This window comes from Xyrauchen texanus, chromosome 1 (genome assembly GCF_025860055.1).
Source record: "Xyrauchen texanus isolate HMW12.3.18 chromosome 1, RBS_HiC_50CHRs, whole genome shotgun sequence".
NCBI classification, from domain to species: domain Eukaryota; kingdom Metazoa; phylum Chordata; class Actinopteri; order Cypriniformes; family Catostomidae; genus Xyrauchen; species Xyrauchen texanus.
In genome coordinates, this window is record NC_068276.1 from 44,406,684 (window position 1) to 44,431,232 (window position 24,549).

At 41.0% G+C, this 24,549-nt stretch overlaps 2 protein-coding genes across 2 annotated transcripts in view; one reads left to right on the forward strand and one right to left on the reverse strand.

The window, feature by feature from the left end:
• Positions 1–12,166, forward strand: part of LOC127662453 (probable C-mannosyltransferase DPY19L3) — a 45,572-nt gene extending 33,406 nt beyond the window's left edge. Inside the window, exons 15-17 of the mRNA XM_052153666.1 lie at positions 1,769–1,901; positions 9,476–9,634; positions 10,888–12,166. Of these exons, the coding sequence (XP_052009626.1) occupies positions 1,769–1,901; positions 9,476–9,634; positions 10,888–11,079 (484 nt within the window). The 3' untranslated portion in view covers positions 11,080–12,166. The remainder of the gene's footprint in view (positions 1–1,768; positions 1,902–9,475; positions 9,635–10,887) is intronic.
• A 2-nt stretch (positions 12,167–12,168) lies between these two features.
• The window catches only part of LOC127659863 (neural-cadherin-like), a 422,183-nt gene continuing 409,802 nt past the window's right edge, over positions 12,169–24,549 (reverse strand). Inside the window, exons 32-33 of the mRNA XM_052149856.1 lie at positions 23,505–23,659; positions 12,169–20,562 (exon numbers count right to left, since the gene is read on the reverse strand). Of these exons, the coding sequence (XP_052005816.1) occupies positions 20,017–20,562; positions 23,505–23,659 (701 nt within the window). The 3' untranslated portion in view covers positions 12,169–20,016. The remainder of the gene's footprint in view (positions 20,563–23,504; positions 23,660–24,549) is intronic.

A 24,549-nucleotide genomic window follows, 5' to 3' on the forward strand; every position in this document is an offset into this window, starting at 1 on the left:
GACTTCCTAACAATCTCCTATAAACATGAATTGGCTACATCACTGTATTCTTCTCTCCACCAATAGCTGCTGTGATGGACGTTCTGGCGCACTATGTAAGTGAGTAAGGTTTTGAAAAAAAGGTCCAAAAGTATTTTCCTTGCAGTGTTTTTGTTGGTATAGTAGGTTGTTATGGTGATTATTTGTGCTGTAGTTGTTGGGTAAACAAGTGAATACAATAAATCAACAATGGAATACATTCAGGCATTGGTCAACTATTTAATAAAGGTTGAATTTAACTGAATGGCTGAACTACAGTATGTTCCTCAGGACAAGGATATTTGTCATAAATGATGAAAGTCGTCATGTGTTTTAAGTGTTATCAGTGACAATATTTTATGGCCAAATTAATGGTATATTTTTTAATTCACCATTTAAATGTTTGCTGTTTTGGGAATGTTTTAGTTTTTTTGATAATTGTTTTACCATTTAAATCTTGCTGAGAAGCCTATGATAGGCTAAAGGGCGGGTTTTTGTAGTAACAACTTACCCCATGTAGTGTGACAGCATAACCCATTATTAGTGCCTGTTATCACAAAAATGCAATCTTTTTTTTTTTCTGGCCAAGAACACTGGACATTTAATATATTTTACAGTTTACAGTTGTGTGCATAAATTTGCACCCCCTTGCAGAATCTTCAATTTGTTTATCATGTAAAAGTTAAAGAGGGCTCATAAAATTACATTTAGCTTTTCTTTAGAAGTCTGATACTGCCTCATTTTCCCATGCACATTACCCAGTAGCATCAGAGAGGCCACTCCTGAACCCTATTACTGGAAGAACCACCTCTCTCTCTTTCCATCCAGCTGTCTGTGGCCAAAGACAGGGAAAAACCTTGGACAGGCGGCCAGTCACGCAGACATATACACTCACTCACACCTATGTGCAATTTAGGGTCGCCAGTTAACTTAACCTGCTTGTCTTTTTGGACTGTGGGGGAAACCGGAGCACCCAGAGGAAACCCACACAAACACAGGAAAGATATGGAAAAGAAAAGCCCAAAGAAAAGGCCTGTTTAGCCAGGACTCGAACCTGGAACCTTCTTGCTGTGGGGTGACTGTGCTACCCACTGAGCCACCATGCCACCCCTGAATACCACCAAACAGCTTGATTTTAATTTGAGACTTGCACTGCTATCATGCTTGCAGCATGGTTTGTGATATAGTATTTAGTTTTATTGTCTAAACAAATTGAAATGACAGAGGGTTTGAGTTCTGAGTCCTTGAGTCTGCTCTAAATAAATTGAATGGGGTGAAATTAAGCTCCCAACAATACATTTTGCTCTGGAGGTTTCTGTTATGGTGTAAATGCAAATAGTCAGGAGTATGTGAAGAATGTTGGATGCTGAATTTAAAAAGGTTATATTTTGATAAACCGGTGAGCTCTCATACCTCTGTCAGGCTAATAGCATACCACATCAACACTTCTCCTCCATACCAACCACGTATATTAAAATACAAGACAGATCACACCCAGGGTGCCTTTTAAACCTGCAGCAGACTTCAAATATTCTGCATTTCTTGTGTGATGGGAGTGTACAGATGGTTGCATCCTTCATCAATCAGCCATTTCACATTTTCCCCTTCACCTGAAATTAATGTCTGCAGTTTTGGCTTTTCTTACAATGTGCTTAAAAATGCCACCTCTAAATATCCAACTTGCTTGTGCTATCCCTTGTGTTGAAATGTTTGTGAAACAGTAAGCTCACTCTTGTTATTTTCTTGACAGATTGAAGACACCCAAGCGGGCAGTGTTTGCTGGCAGTATGCAGCTGTTAGCAGGGATTAAGCTGTGTACAGGGAGAGTTTTGACAAACCATCCCCACTATGAAGACCAAGCGCTGAGGGAGAGGACCAGACAAGTAAGAGTCTCAGGGTTTGTTTTGACTCTTGGTAGGTTTGCTTGAATACAAATTCAATCCAAATTCTACTATTGCCCTCTATTGTTTTGATAGTATAGAACTTGTGTTAATTGTTTTGATAGTGCATCTAATATCAAAGAATACATATTATTTTATTAAAAACAATTGTCATGAATCGAAAGGAAACAAATTCTGAAATTTAGAATTTTGCCCAACTCAGGTGTAAATACAGATCTGCTGTCATTAAAGTTTGCAAACACAATTCTGGGAAAAGGCTTTTGAGGACACAAGTAGTAATCAGTGATATCGGTTGATGATTGTGCAACAGTCACAAAATATTAATCCAATTAATTTGATTTACATAAAATATACATAATCAATAAAGTTTTACTTCAGAAAGCCACTTTTGCACCATTTGATCAAAGCGAAGTTGTTCGGCCAGGCCCAGGTCTGCATTAAAACCTCTACTGTGAAAGCTAACTCTAATCTATATTAACACAAAATCAAAAACAATTTTGAGTGAAAGCTTTTTCTCTCATAGAGCTAGATAGTAGGAAATAACACGAGTTAGTGTTAGATAAGTTTCCCTTGGCATCAGCCCCATCCTACGTTTCAGTGTCAGGATTCTCACTCAAGACCATCAGATCCTGCCAGAAGGCAATGACGGCAGGGGAGAGGAGCTTACCCCAAAAGGATTTAGAACCTAATTTAGATTTATAACCCCCATAAGGAAATTAGAACCCAATTTAAATTTATATCCCCCAAAATGAGAACTAAACTAATAGTTAAACTAAAAGACCAGAGTCTTAACCCGTATTAGTTGACTTAACTCGCAAATCGCGTGGAAACCCGTTGCCCTATACCACTTTAGTTTTTACACAAGCTAAAACTAAACATGTTGAGTTGTATTAACATGGAACCTTAACGTTTTACACAAGCTAAAACTAAACATGTTGAGTTGTATTAACATGGAACCTTAATTTAGTATTTATATTTATTAGTAGTGTGTTCTCAAAATCATTAGATAAAACTAGCTATTATGACTTGTTATTGCTACTCATAATTTAACACAATTACTGTATTTTCCTATAATTTAATTAGCTTTTGATTTATTTATTTTTTAAATATGTTATAAAACATTGTTTCAATTAAATTGTATGGAAAAAAAGAAACACTTCTTAATGCTTCCATGCATTTTATTTTTTTTTTAAATGGCAAAACAGCCAATCTTGTTATGACAAACTTAACATCAGGTCAACATCAACACATCCATGAATAATCTTGAAAAAGGTCATTTAAAATCATTGAAACAATTGTGTGTGGGTGTTGTATGTGTTGTCCGTGTCTGTGTTGTTTGTGTGTGTGGGTGTTGTATGTGTTTGTGTGTGTTGTCCGTGTCTGTGTTGTTTGTGTGTGTGGGTGTTGTATGTGTTTGTGTGTGTTGTCCGTGTGGGTGTTGTCCGTGTCTGTGTTGTTTGTTTGTGTGGGTGTTGTCCGTGTCTGTGTTGCGTGTGGGTGTTATCCGTGTGTGTGTTGTGTGTTGTCTCGTGTCTATGTTGTGTGTGTGTGGGTGTTGTCCGTGTTGTGTGTGTGTGTGTGTGTGTTGTCCGTGTCTGTGTTGTGTGTGTGTGTTGTCCGTGTCAGTGTGTGTGTGTGTGTGTGTGTGTGTGTGTGTGTGTGTGTGTGTGTGTGTGTGTGTGTGTGTGTGTGTGTGTGTGTTGTCCGTGTCTGTGTTGTGTATGTGGTTTGTCCGTGTCTGTGTTGTGTGTGGGTGTTGTCCGGGTGTTGCCCGTCTGTGTTGCCGTATGTGTTGTGTGTGGGTGTTGCTGTGTGTGTTGTCCATGTCTGTGTTTGGGTGTTGAATGTGTCACAAATTAACAAGAAAAAAACATAGATGTCTCCTGAGATTAAAGTGGTAAATCCATAAACAAAACAAATTTGACCAGAAACACCCACTCAAATGTACAAGAAACGCAAACAAACAGGATCTGTTTCATCTGCCTAAATGAAGAGAGGCCTGAGCTTGAACCAACAGACTATCATATCAGAACAAAGTCTGATTCCATCTACATAGACTGGTGAAGAACTGAAACAATAATGTCTTGTCTTTCTGCTACAACTCAAGTTTTCACACAAGTCACATCCTACAGCATGCTTCCTACAGCACTTAAGTGTGTGTATGTGTGTCAGTGTTGTTTGTGTGTGTTGTGTGTGGGTGTTGTACGTGTGTATTGTGTGTGGGTGCTGAATGTGTCTGTTGTTTGTGTGTGTCTGCATTTTACATGTGTCTGTTCGTCCACTTGTTTTACAGAAAATAAAAAGGTTTACCCCACAGGTAAGAAAGTATTTTACTAGTGTGGCAAAAAAATAAATAAAAATGGAGTCAACAGCTTCTTACAGTAGACTTGACATCAAGCTGATTTTTCAAAGTCTGTAGCTTTGGCTTTAGGTCAGTGTGGCCTAACAAGAGCAATACCTGTTGGATGAACTGAAATGTGAGCTTCATAGTCTTGGGGTAGTTAAGATGGAGTGCATACATGAGTCCAAACAGAATGCACATTGCTTTTGGCAGATCTTGAATATTGTCCATCACGACTTCTCCCTCAATGATGATTTTCAAAGAGGCTGGACTGAGATGCTGGGAAGATGTGAGCACAGCACCTTCACGCTCAATAAGAAGTATCCCAACGTCAAGGTCACGAAAATAATCATCATCATCAGATTCCTAAATAAAGAATAACAGAAGAGCACAATCATTACATTATATTTCTCATTTGAAAAAAAAACTTTTATCAATATAAGAGTGTCATGGTGAAACATAAATAATGATAAAAATTATAAGAAAGCAAGAGCTTACTTACAAAGCCTGCTTTGAAGAAGTTTGTGGGGTTGTCCCCAAGGATGATAGGAAGCCCTCTGAGCACCTGTGTCCGGATCGCAGTTGGCTCTGTAGTCTTTTGAGAATTAAACACAGTTCCACAAATTAGCTAGCTAAAATAAAAAACAAATAATAATCTATAAAAAAAATAAAGCTTAAAAAAAAAACAAGCAATGTTTGGATTGAATTATACAACTAATAGAGTAGCATTGTGATATGAAGTTTATACAAAACCTGAGAAAAACAACGCCAAGTACAGAATGTGTATGGACTTACATTGGTCTGTTGTGAAATCTTTGTCAACAACTGTCCAACATTCCCTCTCTTGGATCGAAATAACTCGAGGAGACGAGGACTGTGCAGATTGATGCTCTCATAGAATTCCAGCTTGAGGTTCTTGCCCACAATCCTGCTGAACTCCATGAACACCTGAAAAATACAGAGAACAAACAACTGAACTTAGAACAACTGAACTATACAAGGCAGCTAAGCCATCTGCAAAGTAGTGCTGTAAAACATCATGCCCCAAATTGAAAATACTAATGTTTTCCTTAAACAGGACAAGTGAAATATACATCTAGACACATTATATAATAATAGAAAGATGTTGTTCTCTTTCTTAAACATACTTGATCTTCAGTGAAAAGGGCTGGCCAACGCTTCACCATCGTGCTTATGGCGGGTTCCGACTCCACTACCTCTTTTCTTCTCAGAGAAAAGGTCTGATCCATCTTCTGTTTCACAAGAGGTCCATTTGGTGTTCTCTTTTGCATTTCATCTACCAAGTCTTTACAGGCACCCTCCAGTGCTGCCTGATCAAATCCATCCGGAAAGTTGGGCAAGTAGTTGATTTCACCTTTGTTTGCCTTCTTGATGCGCTTGTTAGCTGGTTGTCCTGCTGAATGCCTTCCCCGCTAACCTGCATTTACTGCAACATCAAGGCATCCTGATTGCTTACACTTTGTTCTATAATTAGCCATTTTATGCTTAAGGCTACTTTTCCAACCACAACAGCGAGTGGTTGAGCCTTGCTCCTGGAGACAAGGGTGCTTATTTATCAGTGCTGCTGCAACACTTTCGAACTGTAAGCAGGGAAATGGGACAGTTCTACCATAGTTTCCGTGTTTTAACCAATGATGTTTTAAAAGGTAACTCCTTTTCTCACACAGTACTCACAGTACTTACACTTCCACAGCATCCTAACACCAAAAGGATCTGTAAAAAAAAGAAAACAAGAAAACGTTTAGCTCAATGACTCATATCAGCAATGTCACTGTTTTAAATTACATTTATATCTGCATTTATGTCAAAACCTAGAGAATTTCAAACATCAATATGCCATTTAGTATTATGTATTTGTGTCAAAATGACATAAACATCTTTTCCTTTTCTATTTTGCCTAGAAACGCTTCCAACACGCTTGCCTGTCGTGTGAAAAATAGGCGTCGGTTCTATTTCTAGCAGGCAGTAAGTGTGCCACATATTATTTTTCACTCAATTATGTCATAATAACGAGATGTTATGTCATTTTAACGACATCTTTTCTCGTAATAACGAGATCTTATGTCGTTAAAACTACATATTTTGGCAACTTGAACGAACGGTAATGTTATAGCCTAGGCCTAAATGAACTCTGAAAAGTCATGGCATATTTAACTGAACTGATCTTTCTCCTCGGTTTAAGTCACAAAGACATTTTATTAGCATTGAGCCATGTCGACAGGATTATTATTAGTATGCGAACACTGCGTATTCAGCATCTTAAACATCTGAGACTGTAATATACAGACGAAAGAATCAGACGGACCTATTGGAAGTGGCATTATTACTTATTGATGAACTAAACCGTTACGGAAAGCAACATGGATTTAAACTACAACATCCAAAAATCCATGTTGAAGTTGTTTTACAAAAATGGTTGAATCGCTTTTCTATTGCGAAAAAAATGACATTTATATAAATGATACAGTCGAGAAAACTCTCCGGTATGTGAGCCGTCCTCAGACTGTTAACACTAAGCTAACTTTAACATTCAGCTGACACTTTTTTGAGTAGTGTTACTAGCAATAAGCATGTATTAACACCATGCACAGGTTCAAACAGTAACGTTAACATTAGATGGAAAAAAAGCTGCGTCATCAATTTATCTGCAAGTTTTTGGGTATTAAAAATTCCCACAAAGATAACTAGGCTACAATAGTTATGTTACATACTAACCATTCCACTTGGAGTAAGGCTGCTTCCTAGTCAGGGTATTGTCTGCTGTCGAGGCCTGTGCTTGTCCCGCCAGGTGTAGATGTAGATACCCTTGGACGCACAATAGACAGACGCGGGTCTTTTCACGTGACCAGGCAGGTTTTTGAATTAGCCCCCTCCCCTTCCTTATGAAACTAAACATACCAAGTTATCTCTGCTAAACCTGATTAGTGCAATGAATCTTTCAGCTAAAAAGTACAAACAACTAATGTTGTTTAGTAATGATAGCAGGTTTTTACTAAACATAAAAGAATAAGTAATGATCACTCGTAAGTTTAATTAGAAACAAAATCTGGGTTTACAGTGCAGGTCTCAGTTGAAGGAACCTGAAAGAAGCAGAAATATTAGTAATACCATGAATATATCCTTATACGACTAGCAAACATGAAACCCTTACAAATGGCATGTAATGTGTTATACCCTGCAGAAAGATGACTAGCTTTGTGAAATGGCATAGCTTTCGATGTGTCTGTGTTAACGGCCTGCCCATAAAATCAGCGTCATCTCTTGCGATGTGTCTGTGAAACAGCCTGCCCATTAAATGGGTGGTATTACTTGAAATGTGTCTGTAAATATTCATCTGTAACAGAGGTCCATTTTTGTGAGTATGAATCAAGATATTAAAAAGTTGGAGGCTGAACATGCCAAGTCAGTTTAAGATTACTAAGAGAGTGCACCAAATTAAATGAATATAAGTTTATGAATGACAGTTGGTGGAAGACGAGATTCCTGCTTATACTGTTTCCTCTTCATTCAGAGAACTAATACGAATTAATCTACAGTGTGTTTAAGGACCAAATTACCCACTAAGTCAGTACATTAAGGCACTGCAATGTGATTCCCACCAGTGTGCACTTTTGATTAACACATAATTAGCACTTTCAAAGCCAATGGTGTGGTATGCTGTAACTAGGGGGTTAATTGAGGGGGACACATTTTATTATTATTTTTTATTTACTTAACATTCCTGGTGAGTTAATGGTACCAGCACCTGGAAAATCACATCAAGTTTGTTAGAAAACAAGAAGTTTGCATGTAATTCAAATGTGAGCACTTGTGTGGAGACACTGTTGTGCTGACTCTGGCTGCACATACATTTTATAGCTCCTCTTTGGCTCATACAGGGAACACACCATCATGAGCATCGCATTCTCATACATACTTATTTAATTAAATAGCAGCCTTTTGCTGTTTAATAATTACTCATAAATAGTCACGTAGTGACCGGCTTTTCCAGAGTGGGAAGCTGCTGACATCAGAGCTCTTTTGTCAAAACACAAAAAAACACACTTCAAAATAAAAGCTCAGTCAAAATTAAAGGTACATTTATAGGAAAAAAGTATGACAGAAATATATCACTACTGTAAAGTTATGTAATATTTACTGTAGCACTACTACTACTAATAATAATAATACAAATAAATCTGTAGTAATTGTATTATTCGTAAGCAGTATCTAACATCTGTGATGCTCTAACAAGCAGCACTTTATTTGACAAAATATAACTCCACTTTTGTATTTTGGGTTGAGCTGTGAGGTTCTGCACTTCATTTGATACAAAATAATACAATAATATGTTGAAAATTAATAGTGATAAAATTTGATAAATGTTTTATTGAATTAATTTATTTAAACACCATTTTGATGATAAAATTTAATTAAACTGTTGATATGGAATTCAGAAAAAACAAACAAAACCAAAAAACAGGTATCGGACTTGGTATCAGCGACTACCAAAAACGAAATATTGGTACTCGTTCTAAAAAACAAATGGTTTCCGGACATCCCTAGAAAAAGTAACTCTGTTGCTGGGGTGGGCTCTTGTGTTTGCTTCAAGTGAACAATGAGCTTCTTCTTTTACTGAAGAACAGAAAAGACATCAAGCTGATCTGAACATTTTCATCAGTAATCGTGCTCAGCCGCATATATCACAAATGCAGATTGTAATCATAGCGATTCTGTCACCAAGCCTTTTTTTTTCTAGGGTTATCCTACACTAAAATGACTAATGAAATCAGAAAGTGGAGGCACAACACAACATGTTTTTATTGAACATAATTTCTTCACTTAATGAAAGTTGCATATAGACATGGGTTCTATGGCAAGCCTCGAGGATATAAATACACAATCACACACATTCAGAAGATACATTTTCTCTATGAATCACATCCTAAATCACTGTATTACAATTGTTTACATTCACGTCATACTCCTGTTGTTATTGTACTGACAGTGAATCATTCACCATGTTGTTTTGGCAAGTGTTTCATACTTCCAACTGAAGTGAGCGAGATCTCAGCAAAACAGTCTGCATGTGCAACATCCTCGGCCAAAATAGAGTTATTTGGAGTCTTGTAACGTGACGCCGGCTTAACAAACATCACCCAACGTCTTTCTCTAAGAGTCTCACTATCATATTTGTTCTTGTCATTCCCTGCAGGTTTATCAGATATATGCACGTCAGTCTGCTGAGGAGGTTCATAAAGTGCTCAGTTCAGTTGGAGCAGACTACATTGTGCTAGAGGACAGCATCTGCTACGAGCGCAGGCACAGCCGTGGTTGCAGGCTGAGGGACCTGCTCGACCTGGCAAACGGACATGTAGGTCACACAACATCTGTAGATCATGCCCACACACCATGTTTTTTCCATTTAAATGAGCTATATCAGAAAGGTTCTTCAGGTACAAGAAACTTTTTCAGAGCAGCTTAAATAAACAATTTTGCCCTTTACAGAATTCTTGATGTGACAGTAAACAAAACAGACACTAAACTCTTGGTCTTGCTTTAATTATTTGTCATTTTGGAAATCTTTTTTGCTTTATCTCTTTGATTATTCTGTGTACAGCAGATCCTCATATTTTTTATTTTGTCACAACTTCTTGGTCTTACTCACCCAGAGCCTGTAGTCATTAAATGCTGCGATTCTCCATCTTCTAGAATTAGATCTACATGGTTACATTGTTTCACCTCGGAATAAGAGTCAGCATCCGCCCTGCCAGTAAATCTAATCAAGCTCAAGTGAATTTTTGATTGGATAGCTTGATTATGTATTGATTACAGTTGTGCAGAATATCAGAAAAAAGCTAATCAAAAGTTGTTATAAACTGCTACATGTTTGTGTATCTTTGCACACACGTCAGCAAAAAAAGTAATCTCCATCATATCTCAGCAAAAAACCTCTGACTGTAAATAGCTTGTCAGCAGCTGGCATTCATGTATCTGAGGTGGTTGCAATGCCTTTGAAAGACCTCATAGAGGTTTGTCTACTTTGCTCCTCTGATCTGTTCTTCTGCCAGTCAATGAAAGAGACTCTTTTGATGCCGCCAGATTCCTTCCTTCAGGCTGCCTCCAGCAGTCTGTTTCTGCAATTCACTCTGTGTTTGATATTTTAGCCTTGATTAAATCAAATTTCAAACCCCACTCCAAAGATTGATCTTTTTTTTATGTTTGTTGATTGTTGACAGAATTACTGAAGCAGCATTGCACATGTAATACCCATGGACCAGAAAACGTAATGTGTAGAGTGGGATAATCTTTTTTTTTATTCCTCTCTGATCTTTCCCATGGGTGCAGGTTCTTTCAATCTCTGGGTGCTCAAATAACCCCACAGCAGCATTTCAAGGACTTTCTATTAATTTGGGAATATTTCTCAAAGTAAATGTTTAAAAACCTCTGTGCACAATTTCTCAAAGGTTTGAAAGAGAAAGTGGAAGGCTTTTTAATAAGACGATATACTTTTGAGACTCCCCTCCAACTACTGAGAGTGTAGTCTGTATTTAAAAAATATAGTGAAATAGCACCTAATGGCAAATAAGTACAGTTATAAGACCAATTTATTTGTGTCTATTTCAGATCATGGACGGCTCTGGTGAAAATGACCCGGACCTTGTCCCAGCATCTCACCCACGGTTTTGTGAGGCCATTAAGACTAGCGTCCCTACGTATTCTATGCTCTTCACTCGAGTCTTCAAAAACAAGACCTTTCACGTGTACAAGTTAAAGAAACCCAAGAAGAAAAACAAGGCAGATAGTGCTGGTCCATAGTGCAGACACTTGCACTCGTTTATCAATAGCAGTCGCCCACCTGAATGGATGTCTGAACGCCACGTCTGGAATGTTCAATGAGTGTGATAGTAGCAGGTGTGTGTGTGTGCGTGCATGAGAGAGATTGGAGAGATGCCTGATTGCGCCACCATGCGCTAGATAATTTGGTGCGTATTTGTGAGTGTAAATCTTGCTCTGAACCAGTCTGCCGCAACAGGAGCTCAATTTTAACATGGAGGGGAAGAAAATCTATTTTCTCACACTCCATCACACCCTCTCTCTGATCATTGTATCTCTCTAAACACATGCCCATCAACCAAACACACATTTATGTGCATTCACACACATACAATACTTCGGGAAGCTACGCAGCTGCTTTCACAACCTCATTCCTCTTTCACACTTCTAGCCACAAAAAAAAAGAAAGAAAGGGAAAATTCATTTTAATTGGAATTCACAAGAGCAGTTTGGGTTAATTAGTGTCCGTGGCAGTGTTGATTTTACGTTTGCCAAACTGGTGGTCTCAGTCAACAATGTTTGACTTTCAAACTCCGCGTCACCTCCTGATGTCTGACTGCTTTTAATGAGAACAGTTTCTTAAGTCCATACGGAAAAAGATGCTGCTGAATTTGGTCCCACTAACAGTGACAAATCTGAACAATCAACCATAATCATGGGTGCCATAATTTCACATTTTAAGAATAAACTGTCATACCACTGTGAATATCATTGTTTGTTGAGTCTACTAATTAACAATGGAGTATAAATTAGTGCCTGTCAAATTGTTTTTAGTTGCAGAGGAATTACATTGAAACTTATTTTGTTGTTTGTTTCTTTGATATAGTGGGAATATGTTTTGTGTTTTAGGTGAAATTAAACTAATTTATGGCTGTTTGTAGAATGAAAAACAGTTGCAAATGGTCTAACATGACATAAATTTTACAATGCATTTCTTTATCCTTCATTGAGAAATTGTTTCAAATTTCATTGGAGAGTTTCACTTTTTAGATCAGGGTAAACGTCTCGGGTTACTTAACTGTAACCCCTGTTCCCTGATAAATGTAGAACAAGATGCTGCGCTGACTTAGCGCTTTGGGAACAACTTTAGGTGTGACCAGCTGTGAATATGTGTGCAACACATCAATGAAATTGACCAGAATTTATAGCCTCTGCTGGTGACATCATTGGATGCACCTGTAGCAGGGCTATACATAGATGCGTCACAGGTGCATAATCATGTATTTTGTCTGAAGAGTGTCCTGGGGCATCCCAGTGCAGCAATGAAGTGTAGCATCACGTTCCGCTTTTATCAAGGAACAGGGGTTACAGTTAAGTAACCCGAGACGTTCCCTGTCAAAAAGCTACACTTTGATGTTGTGCTGACTTAGCGCTTTGGGAACGAGAATACCCACGCCGCTACACTGTGGATATCCGGATCCCTCACGGTTGTGTAGTGTGCTCACAAGTGTGCGAGCGGTCTCAGACATGAGCTTGCAATGTTGACTCAAGGACATAAGAGCCCGGAGTTGCATGAACATCCAAACTATAAAATCTTATGAATGTGTGTGGAGAGGACCAGCTTGCCGCATCACAAACATGCTGCAGAGGGACACCTCTAGCCACGGCTTTAGAGGAGGCGACCCCTCTGGTAGAGTGAGCCCTGATACCTACAGGCAAAGCTTGACCACGCGGCTCGTAGGCCAGGGCAATAGCATCCCTCACCCAATGCGACATAATCTGCTTGTTGGCGGCCGCCCCCTGTTGCGGCCCCCATGGCAAACTAATAGTTGCCCTGAATTACGCCACTGGCTAGTGCAGTGGACATAAGTCTGAAGGGCACGGACTGGACAAAGTCTGTGAAGTCTTTCCTGTTCCGGTGTTGTAAGTGGCGGGGAGCAGAATGATTCGAGAGTGTTGTACCGGATGTACAGTCGAGAAAGGAAGCTTAGGCAGGTAGTCAGGATGAGGGTGCAAAATTGCCATAGCCAGTCCAATGAAGGGGTCCTGGTCCTAGCAGGAGGTCTCAGTCACATGGCTCCATGAATGAAGCGAGCGAGCAGAGGATGTCTCCCCAATGGCACCCCGTCAATCAAGGCATGGCAAGCCGATAGAGCGGACACGTAAACCCTGAGAGTGACGGGGCATGTGCCTGCTGATAATTTTTCCTGCAGAAAGTGCAGAACTGAAGACATCTGGCAATTAACTGGATCTGCATTATGTGCACTGCACCATCTTTCAAAGACACCCCATTTATTGGTGTAACATCTTCTAGTAGATGGAGCCGTAGCATTTAGAATGGTCTCGATAACTTCAGATGAAAACCCATTGTCCCTTAGTTGGTACCCTTCAGGGGCCAAACATGAAGGTTCCACAGTTCGGGCCGGGGATGAAATATTGTCCCCTGCGCTTGAGACAGAAGGTCCCTCCTGTCCGGATTCACCCAAGGCAAGCCGTCGAGGAGAACCATCACTTGTTCAGCCAGCATGGCGCTATCAGTAAAAGGCAGGACCCCTGCTGGCGAACTCTGGCCAAGACTCCCGGGAGCAGAGAAACTGGGGAAAAGCATACAGGCACATTCTGGGCCATGTATGTGCCATCGCGTCCAGACCCAGGGGGGCTGGGTGACTCATAGAGAAATAGAGGAAACATTGCGCTGTCTGTTGGGAGGCGAAGAGGACCACTTCTGCCCCAAATCTCAACCAGATTTGTTCCACTACCTCGGGGTGGAGTTTCCAATCCCCCATCGATATTTTCTGTCTGGACAGTAAATCTGCTCCCATTCAGGCATCCAGGAATATAAGATGCTCTGATTAACAGGAGCTTGCCCTGGGCCCAAAGGAGAATCTGCCGTGCCAGTCTGTTCAGCTGGTGTGAACGTAGACCTCCTTGATGGTTTACGTAAGAGACTACCGCTGTGTTGTCCAACTGCAAGACATGGCTACCTCTGGAGGAAGTATTTCAGGGCCAGAAATACAGCCATCAACTCAAGACAGTTAATGTGACAATCGAGCTGTCAACCCTACCATTTCCCTTGAGCTGGACGACCACTTAAGACCGCTACACAGCCTGTCAAAGAGGCGTCTGTTGTTAGCAACCTGCAATGGCAAGATACACCTGGAGTGGGACCCAAAGTGAGGAACCGGGGTCTGAACCACATAGAAAGGGTATGTAGCACGTGGCACGTAACCCTTATCAGCCTAGGGGATTGGCCCTTGGATGAAATCCCCTGGCTTTGAGCCACAACTGAAATGGTCTCATGTGCAGAAGGCCCAAAGTGATCATTGAGGACGCAGATGCCATGAGACCTAGTATTCATTGGTACTGACGAACAGTGCAACCTTGGCCTAGCCTGACTTTGCTCGGGGGTTTTGAATGGACATGATTCGAGCGGGAGACAATTGGGCCCACATCGTGTTCGAATTCCATACAGCGCCCAGATAGGTGATTCCCTGAGTGTGAGAGAGAAACCTTTTCTTGGCGTTGAGCCTCAGACCCGGAGAAACCAGATGAGTTAAGACGATAACCCTGTGCTGTAATGCCAGTTATTGTGACTGTGCTAGTATCAGCCAGTCATCTATGTAATTTAGAATGCGGATGCCCCGGAGTCGCTAAGGGGCCAGTGCTGCATCCATCATTCAGTGAATGTGCAGGGTGATAAGGCTAGACCGAATGGAAGAAACCGATATTGGAAAGCTTCGCCCGCGAAAGCGAACCTCAGAACACACTTTCTATATGAAAGTACGCGTCCATGAGATCGATCATGACCAACCAATCGTGATGTTGGATTTGGGAATCGACCATCTTGACGGTTAGTATCTTGAACTTGATTGCCCTCGGATCGATTCAAGTCTCGAAGGTCTAAAATTGGACCCAACCCCCCCATCCTTCTTGGGAACCAGGAAGTATCTGCTGTAGTAACCTGACTCTCTCTCTGGAAGGGGAACATGTTCTATGGCTCCTTTGACCAAGAGATTTTGCAGTTCTTTCCACAGTAGACATGCTTGCTCCGGTTTCACGGTAGGGGGAACCATGCCATTGAACTACGGATGCTGGCGAACAAATTCAATTCTGTAGCCTTTTTCTACTGTTCTTAGGACCCACAGAGAAACACCTGGCAGTAGTTTCCACGCTGCCAGGTTCTCTGAGATGGGTATTGATTCTGACACGTCCTTTTGAGTGGATGTCGAGTGTCCCGTGTCCTGGACTACGGCAGGAAGCAACGGAACACCAAACATTTAGCTGGAAACCGCTAACTCCCAAAACACCAGAGGCAGCGGGAATGGAGCGGTTTCATGGGGGTATCGGGAGGGTACAGGTGGATGTTTCATGTGACCCGTCCCAGGGGGGGGCTACCCCCACAAAGCTGGGTGCAAAACCGTCAGTGTTTTTCCCTTTTTTAGAAATAACTGCCCTGAGGTCTTGCTTTGGGGGCTGCTGAGGGCGACAAACCAGCCCCCAGTCTTTACGAGGGGGAGCACGATTCCCATGCTTTGTTTTTGAGCCTCCTGTCTAGAAGGACCGGGCGGGGTTGGGTGGCCGAAGGCCCCTCCCCCTGAGTGCGGCGAGGAAGGACTTACCCGAAGGCTTCCTTGTGGCTTTTTGCCTCCTGGAACCTGGTGATAACTACATTCATAGTGTCACCAAATAAGCCAGAAGGCAAAAGCGGGGCATCGAGAAGGATAACTTTGTCCTTATATCTGATGCCTGAAAGGTTGAGCCATAAGTGTCTCTCAGTGCTGACTAAAGCAGACATAGACTGGCCAATGGTGCGAGCCGTCTGCCTGGTCACGCGGAGAGACAGATCTGTGGCTTGACGAAGCTCAGAGAAAGCCTCTTCATTGACCTTGTTGCCCGCACTCAGGTCCTTCAACAGATCAGCTTGGTATGCCTGTAACACTGCCATAGTGTGCAGGGCAGCACCAGCATGACCTGCTGCCTGATAAGCCTTCCCCACAAGCGTGGAGGTGGTCCTGCACGGCTTTGTGGGGAGAGTGGGTCTCTTTAGCGATGATGCCGAGCCAGGCGAGAGATAACCCACAAGTGTCCCTTCTACCAGCGGCATCACCAAATACTCCCGTGTCTCACCACCCACGATAGTCGAATATGTCGACGTCGAGGGCACGAAGACACAGGAAGTATAAGGATTCCTCCATGAACGAGAAAGCTCGCCATGGAGGTCATCAAAGAAAGGAAGGGACTGATATATCGTCCCCCTTTTTCTTTAAATGTATTTATTTTTGGCCACCAGACAGAAATCTGTCTTCTAGTTTGGAGCATTTGGGGGTCTCTTATTCACGTGGCCAGTCTAACTGTAGCCTGGTCACAGCCCGAGTAACCACCTCGAGTAATTCCAGCCGCTTTATTGTTGTGCGTGGAATGTTCAGAGGTTGAGTTGAGGGTGCTCAAAGTCTGCAGACTCAAGAGATTCAGCACCCCCCTCGTGAACCGAAGAGGCGCCGAAGCGCGCTTCAGGATCATGAGAAGGATCAGCTGGATCTGGGGTGAGAGCGATCGATAGGGACGGACCCGCCCCACGATGAAAGAGTGGGTGCTGGCTCTTGGTAGTAAGCAAGACGAGTGCAAAGCATTTTCACTGAGAACAGATCGCAATGCTCACACCCGCCCCAACGCAAGAGCAGCATGCTCTTCCCCCAAACGTACAAAACAAAACTGATGTGTGTCCCTCTCAGCCATAGAGCATAAAAAAGGGAACACACACAGCTTGCTCTGTCTTTCAGTCATTTTCTTTATTTATTTATTTTTAGAGAAAAGAGAAAGTTTTCTGATGTCACCAGCAGAGGCTATACATTCTGGTCAATTTCAATGACGTGTTGCACACATATTCACAGCTGGTCACACCTAAAGTTGTTCCCAAAGCGCTAAGTCAGCGCAGCATCAAAGTGTATCTTTTTGACAGGGAACATTTATTAAAGAGTCTTTTGTGTTGGAAAGTGCCTTCCCATTTTTATATAAGCTCTGTTGAATTAAAACACGTCCATTGAGCTGCTGTGCTTACGAGTCATCGTTTTTAAAAGATCTTGAGTGGCTTAAAGTGCTACCGAAATCTACCTAGCTTCGATCTTTCCTGTCCTGTCTTTTCTTTAGGATGTTAGCTGAATATTATTGTAAAGTGATTAAAATTTGTTTTGCACAACCTAGAGCACCTCTGTACAGTGTTTAAAGATAAAAATGTTATTTCCTTTTTCCAAAATTCAGTTTGTAGGCACAGGGCTCCTCGATGACATTCTGAGATTGTATTGTAATATGATGTAATACAGACCTGTCAAATGGTTTACATTTAAACCTTCGCTTCGGACATTGTCTCTGTCAAAACAAATTAACACTTGGCAGATGGTCTTTATGGTGTATAGTGGTGTAGATTTCTTTGCTGATATTGTTTTAATGTGTGAATTCTTGATACAGTTTATTTGGGCTATACATTGCACTAGTTTGTTACTGTGGTATTTCACGCAAATGGATTGTTTGAAATGTTGATTTGTCTTTATCATCATTTTCAGTGTGTATTCTGTGTATGTTTTCCATCTCTGTAATAAAAGAAGATTTGTATGTTGATTGCAGAATAGCTCCAGTACAAAAAAATGTATTCAGACATGTGAATTTTTATGAATATAGTTAAAATTCATCAGCCCACTTTCATTGTATGTTCTGTAATATTCCCAACTAATTACAACTTACCGTTACTTTTTAAGAGACTTGCATTAGATTTTCCAAGATATTAAAAAACATTTAGCTGTTTTCTTTGAATATAGCTGTATTTAACAGTAATGTTCATGTATCATTGAAGCCATAACTGATGAACTCCATTTATTCAGAAAGACAAAAGAAAAGCATTTTAAGGATGCAAATACAAAATGACAAGATACTTTTAGCAACTAAACAAAAGATTAAATAATCCATGAAAATAAAAACTTTTTAACAGAAGCGTTAGATCCCGCTATTTCTTTTCAAAAAACAATTACGTCTTCGATATACACAAATGGGGTAAAAAGAGTTTCACAAAATATAGCACTGTATGTTCACCACACAAATAAACAGGTGGCCTTAGTTCAAAATGAAAGAGTAAGATAAGGAAATCTGTAATTCTGTTCATTCATGAATGCCCTCACCTCACACTATACATGCTCCAATCCCCTAACAAGGATGATCGCAATAACATTGGCCTCTTTTTTTCACTATATGAAATAGCAAGCATTGCACTGTATTTCTATGCTTCACCTTAATGTTTTATTTATTTATTTATTTTTTTTATCTTTTTTTAATCTCTTGTTGCTGCCTTTGGAAAAATTGGCACTTTTGAGATCCATAATAAGAGTGACGATTGCCCATTTAGTTTCCAACTCCAATGATTCTTTGGTGCATAGCATGACAGTGAACGATCAGTTCACATTAGGATTAGCACTCTGATGTCTTTTAACACACTCCTACTCTCCCCACTCTCCTCAGCCAGCCTGTCATGCTCTACATACGCATTCTCCAATAATTAAATAAAAATTACTGAAATGATAAAAGGAGGGCAAAAACATTACTTGAAATGCATAAAATACAAGGCTGGCATTTGAGGCTTCATGGGGGGAGGCTGCATGACTTTTTAGTGTTCCATTTGCAGACCGTTAAAGAGGTACACAAAGCTTTCCTTCGCCACATGAAGCCTCACCATAAGCCCATTACACCTTACTCAGAGATATTTAGTGTCTGAAACCACCAACATGCACACTTGCACTCACACTTTTGCACAAAAAAGCACCTGGTGCTGAGGCCCATCTCTTCTTCACCGCATTGGTGAGTAATGTGATGGGTTATGAGGGGGCTTCAGAGTTATTTATAGCAGGTGAGGCAATAATGATATGGTTGGATAAGCTGGTTTGGTAAATAATACAATACTTTCAAAAGGGAGCAAACTGGAGTATAACCCATGCTCACTATAAGCTTATTCCAGTGCTGAAATCGCTTCAAGTTTGAGTCAATCATATGGAACAACACACTTTTTTATTCATCTTAATGGCTATCCTTTAGTTTAGCAAACATTGAGGGCTGTGAATGGTACTGCTCAGAAAAGCATAAGAGCCTACGGCTTTCCATATTTTTCAGCTACAGAAAACTTCCCTCATGCCTGTCACTCAACCTCGTCCCTCATCTCAGACACATTTGTATTCTAGCCGTTCCTTTGATCCTTTATGGCTGGAAAGAGAGGACACAATCTGTATTCCCATGGAATATCTCCTAAAATGCCAATCAATAAGGCTGCATTTTCTGGTTTTGTTTTCTGCAGTGTTTCCACATATCATAATTTTTCCTGCATACTGCCTCTTTATTCCTTGCATCCAAGTGAATAGAATTTAGATCAAATAGAAAAACTCAACAGTATCCAAGTATGAAGTTATGATTGATGAACACATGTGGCCACTGTTACGGAACAAGCAGCAAAGAGATCTCAGAAACTGGCCAATGAAGTCAGCGGAGAGGAGAAAACCCCTCCAAGTCACATTCAAGCACCTCAGTTTATTGTTTTCGTTCCTTCTTTCCTTTATTTAAGATCACATAGATGATACAGACATATAGAATGGTATTTCAGGAAAGATCAGACCGCAGCACTTCTGAGGCACTCCATTAGTCTCTGTCACAAAGACAACAATTGGTTCCACTAAAATTATTGTCATCCACAAGTCACTGTAATAAAGAAGCCCATGTTGGGCTTGAAAAATTGCCATGACCACAACTTGTGTCCCAGATTGGCACGTCCCATTTGATGCTCTTTAAGAGTCCTAGATCTGGCTCCGTATGCAAGGGAAGTCATCCTGCATGAAGTAAAACAACCAGAGAAATCCAAATTTGCATTTTCAGAATAAGAAATACTTCTCTGGTTTTCACGAAAAAAGTCTTTAGTGGTCTCCCTCCTCTCCTCAGACTGCAGTTACCTCAGAGGTCACTTCCCTCAGCTCGCTCGTAGAGGGCGTTCAACTTCTCGAAGCATGGCCCCCACTCTTTCAGACACTCCTGACCCGCTGTTCCCTCTTCCAGCCCAGTGGAGCTGAAGGAACTCAGTGACCCGGCCAGTGAGCTGCCTCCCTCTGTGGAGAAGACCTGCAGGGAGTCAAAGGGTGCAGTCTCCGAGTGCTGGTCAGCATCACGAATAATTTCACACAGGTAGCGGGCCAGGTCCTGGCTGGAGAAGGACAGGCTCTTGCGGGCCAGCTGAGCTGCTTGGCTGGTATTTGCAGTCTGGCCTTGAGCTGGAGAGCGGGAGGGTGGCATGTCCCTGCGGGTAGTGGTGGTACCTGATGAGATGGAGGAGGTTGTTGTGGCAGTGCCTGCTCTGGAGGGAGGGTCAGGCTGGCAGAAGTGTTGCTGTTGCTGTTGGGAGGGAGGGTGGTGGTGGTGGATGGCTCGGGATCGGCTGTACTGCACCGACTGGGCTGGACTGGGCTGCAGGGACTTCTGGAGCTCTGCCATGTCATAGGCATTCTGAAGGAGAGAAAGGGAAAAGGGAAACAGGGTAAAATTGAAGGCACACAGCAGTGACACAAATAAGCATCATTACATTCAGGCACTGTAGAGCTTTCCTTGTAATAACGACACAAAAGTGCAACAATTGATACCTGCACTAATAAGACAGAACTCAGTGACTAAATAAGCAGCCTGTCTGTACTTCTTCACCTCACCATGTGTTATTCCCCAAAGTGTTAATGGCATTAATCCGGATTGAAGGTGCTAATGCAGCACTCTGATTAGCACCTTTGTGTGTGTCTTCCTGCACCTGAGAGGAAGAAGCCTGACAGATGTAGTGAAGAGTACAGCTGGCATTACACACTTATCAACACAACAAAACATGGTACCAATCCCACAGCCTCCATTCCCATAGAACGTCAACATTAATCCTATTCCACCGAGGCCAATTCCCCACATTATTATGTGGTGCAGTGCTCGGGAGAAGAAAAAAAATATATCACTTGAGGGAAAAAAAGGAAGAAGACAAGACGATGAAGACAGAGAGGGAGTTGTGGGTAACACAGCTGTGGGCGTAATTGATTACATGATGAGAGAGATATATGAAGTCTCATCAGATGTAGAGGATCAGAAAAGCACTATGCAACTGATAATCATGTAACAGGATTTTACACTGCAGATATGAGAATGAAAGATCCTGCAACATATCTACACCCACATATTCAGATCAGAGGAACAACTCCAATGGCAGTTATATCAAACATTCAAAACCACATGTTTGCTGGGTATCAAGTGAGCTTTTGTAGGGAGAAGCCACATTCCGAGCCTTTCGACAGCATGACACAAAATACATTTCTACAGCCTCTTGGCATTCACTGAAGCCACTTGTCATCAGCATCAGAGTGCATTTTTTAATGCTTGAGGTTGTCATAGAGACTAACTGACATAGGTTCCTCATTGCAACAGGATGTCATGAAAACATGTAGCAAGTTGTCATAGTAACTTTGGGCACTTAGTTGTTCTCTTGTTTCAGAACAGATATTATTTAAAGATGAGCCACTTATATTAAAATGAATGGGTGAAATTGGAACGCTCAACGAAGGAGCTTGCGCCCAACAGTAATTGGATGTAGAAAGTCCTGCCTTACAGTTAAAAGAGCCAATCAACTTTTAGTTACAGACATCACCTGTCAATCAACTTAGAACACGCATGCATATTAGCTATACAAGCAGTTTTGTTTATTATGTTTGTATAGCTAATATGAGGGAAAGAATAACAAAGTATGATTCCAGTATTGTCGGATTTTAATGCTGATTTGAAATATATTCTTTGATCATAATCTTGACCAACCATTTTTGAGATTTTGGTCTTTCTCCATTCAAGTAAATAGGAGCTGCACTGGCATGACTGGAAAAAGCCTCCCTAGAGTGTTCCAAAGACAGACAGTGGACTGACTTGCTAGAAAGACTTTGGTCAGAAGCAGTTGTGAAATTTCTAAAATGGTCACAGATTCTCTGACCTGTGTTTGAGGGTGCATGCGACAGCTCTTTCTAAGGAATAGTTCACCCCAGAAAAAAATTTGTATCACCATACGCAAGTTTTCATGCAGGTAAATGAACTTCTCTCATGCACCCTTATGAATGTGCAATGAATTTGAAGATGTTCACTTAATAATTATTTAATTTGCGGATTGGTTTTCTAAATGCCTTCAATTTTGGGGTTGTTTTTTGTATAAACCCACCACAACCACCACCCTATTGCTTTGTTCACACTGCAGGAAAAATCAGATTTTTCAGTCTGCAGTCGCTTTTTCTAGCATGTCCACATTAGTTGTCATAGTAATGATGCCAACTTGTGTATGTTCACCATGTGTGGGTGTTTTTCATGAGGGCATAATCCAAATAATAGCACATTCTTCACAGAATATTGTGCAAGGTGCACTGGTTGTTTAGATCAGTTTTATTATCAAATATAACTAATAATTAATGTTTATTAAATAATAATTAAATTAAATAATAGAATTTAACTTGTTAACTTGAGGGACTTCCCATCCGGCTGTGAAGCATTCTGGGAAACCAAGTTCAATGTCTCACCTTTGATCACAGAACAAAGGGCCATGCTGTCTCCGCTGTCATTTTGAGTGGGGCAAGGCCCTACAATTGCTTAAAAAAATGGTTGAGGTGGCATATACAGTGTTTATCACTGCTAGGGTTTACAACTGTCCCGTTTTTGCCAGTCTTCCCATATTTTATACCATATAGAATGCCTTGTCCTGTATGTTAGTGCATAGTGAAATATCCCATATTGAAGCATAAAAGGGTTGGACAGCGAGACTCTTGATGAGGACCCCTGTCCTGTATTGAAGCACTCAGAATGCTCAAGCATCCCGTTTACCCATGAGACATTCAAGATTATCGTGTTGTGGTGGCTTGTAGCCAGTGTTTTCTGCACCTTAGCACATCTCTTTGGGTGAGTAAAGCCACTGTCTATATTATTTTAAAAGAGGTTTGTGCTGCTTTGTCTGCCCTGTACATATTCAGAAGTGATAATCCCTATTCCCCTCATAGACCTTACCTTCCACTGTCAGAGGGCTGAAAAGTTTAATGAAACAGTCATTCTGAATTCACTTTTTAAGAAATTTTTATGCATGGCCATAATGATAGTTTTTCCTAATAAGTGCCCTGTGAAGGCATCATTTATGTAGTTTGGAACAGAGTTTATGTCTTCTCACCACAACCCCTGAAAAAACAACCCATCATGCACAACAAATGACGAAAATCTAATCTGACTGCTTTTAATTGGATTCCATAACACCTTCAAATGTGGATTGAATCAGGCTTGTAATATTTTTTTGTGTTTTTGTCTTCTTCAGACTACAAAACCTAAACAGATTTAAGTCAGATTGGCCAAAAAATAGTTTTTGTTTTCTGCCTGTGTGAAAATAGCTGTTGTGTACTCACCTGGTCTTCCTCTCCACCACCCTCCTCATCATAGTTGAGAACGTTTTCTCGGATGTCCTCCCAGCCATCATGGTGAGCAGACACATGATAAACTCCCTCCTTCAACCCCTTGTAGCTCCTCCAGCGAGTGTACAGGAAAATCCCCAACAGCAGCACTGTGAAGGCACAGAAAGTGGTTCAGAAATACCTTGAACACTGATCACTTTTCCCTATTACAATTTACTGGAACACTGAATCTGATTCCTGATAAATTTGAACTACATTTAAGCGAGCTTCACTGAGGGAAAGAAATCACATCGCCCAGAGCATCCCTCAGGTAAGGTTTCCCCAGCTCTGGGGTGATTTAATGTCAGCATGATGACTTGGAAGATATGGCCCTGATTTGGGACACATTATTTCAGTAAGTGTCGAGGCTTGTTTCAAGTATAGCTCGTTGAATCAATCCAGTTTGGCAACACTCTGACCTTTAGAGTATATTATCTTGCTTTGAATGCCCAATGCACTTCAATCTGCCAACATACCATTCTCTCTCTCTCTCTCTCTCTCTCTCTCTCTCTCTCTCTCTCTCATTGCATTAGCATTGAGATGCTATTCTCATCACCACAATTTTACAGAGCGGTTATCTGAGTTACAGAAGACTTTGTTGGTTCAAACCAGTCTGGCCATTCACTGTTGTTATCAACAAGGCATTTCCAAATACAGAACTGCTGCTCACTGGATGTTTTTTGTTTTGTTTTAGGCACCATACTGAGTAAATTCTAGAGACTGCTGTGTGAAAATCCCAGGAGATCATCAGTTACAGAAATACTCAAACCAACCCGTCTGGCACCAAAAATCTAATCACCCAATCGTGTAGCAGCAGTGTGGTGCATAATTCTACATCATGCAGATATGGGCCAGGAGCTTCAGTTAATGTTCACGTCAACCATCAGAATGGGGAAAAAATTTGATCTCAGTGATTTGGACCGTGGCATGATTCTTGGTGCCAGTGTAGCCTGTTGGGAAGAGTGAAATATTAATTGAATTTTATTTCTTTGTAATGAAC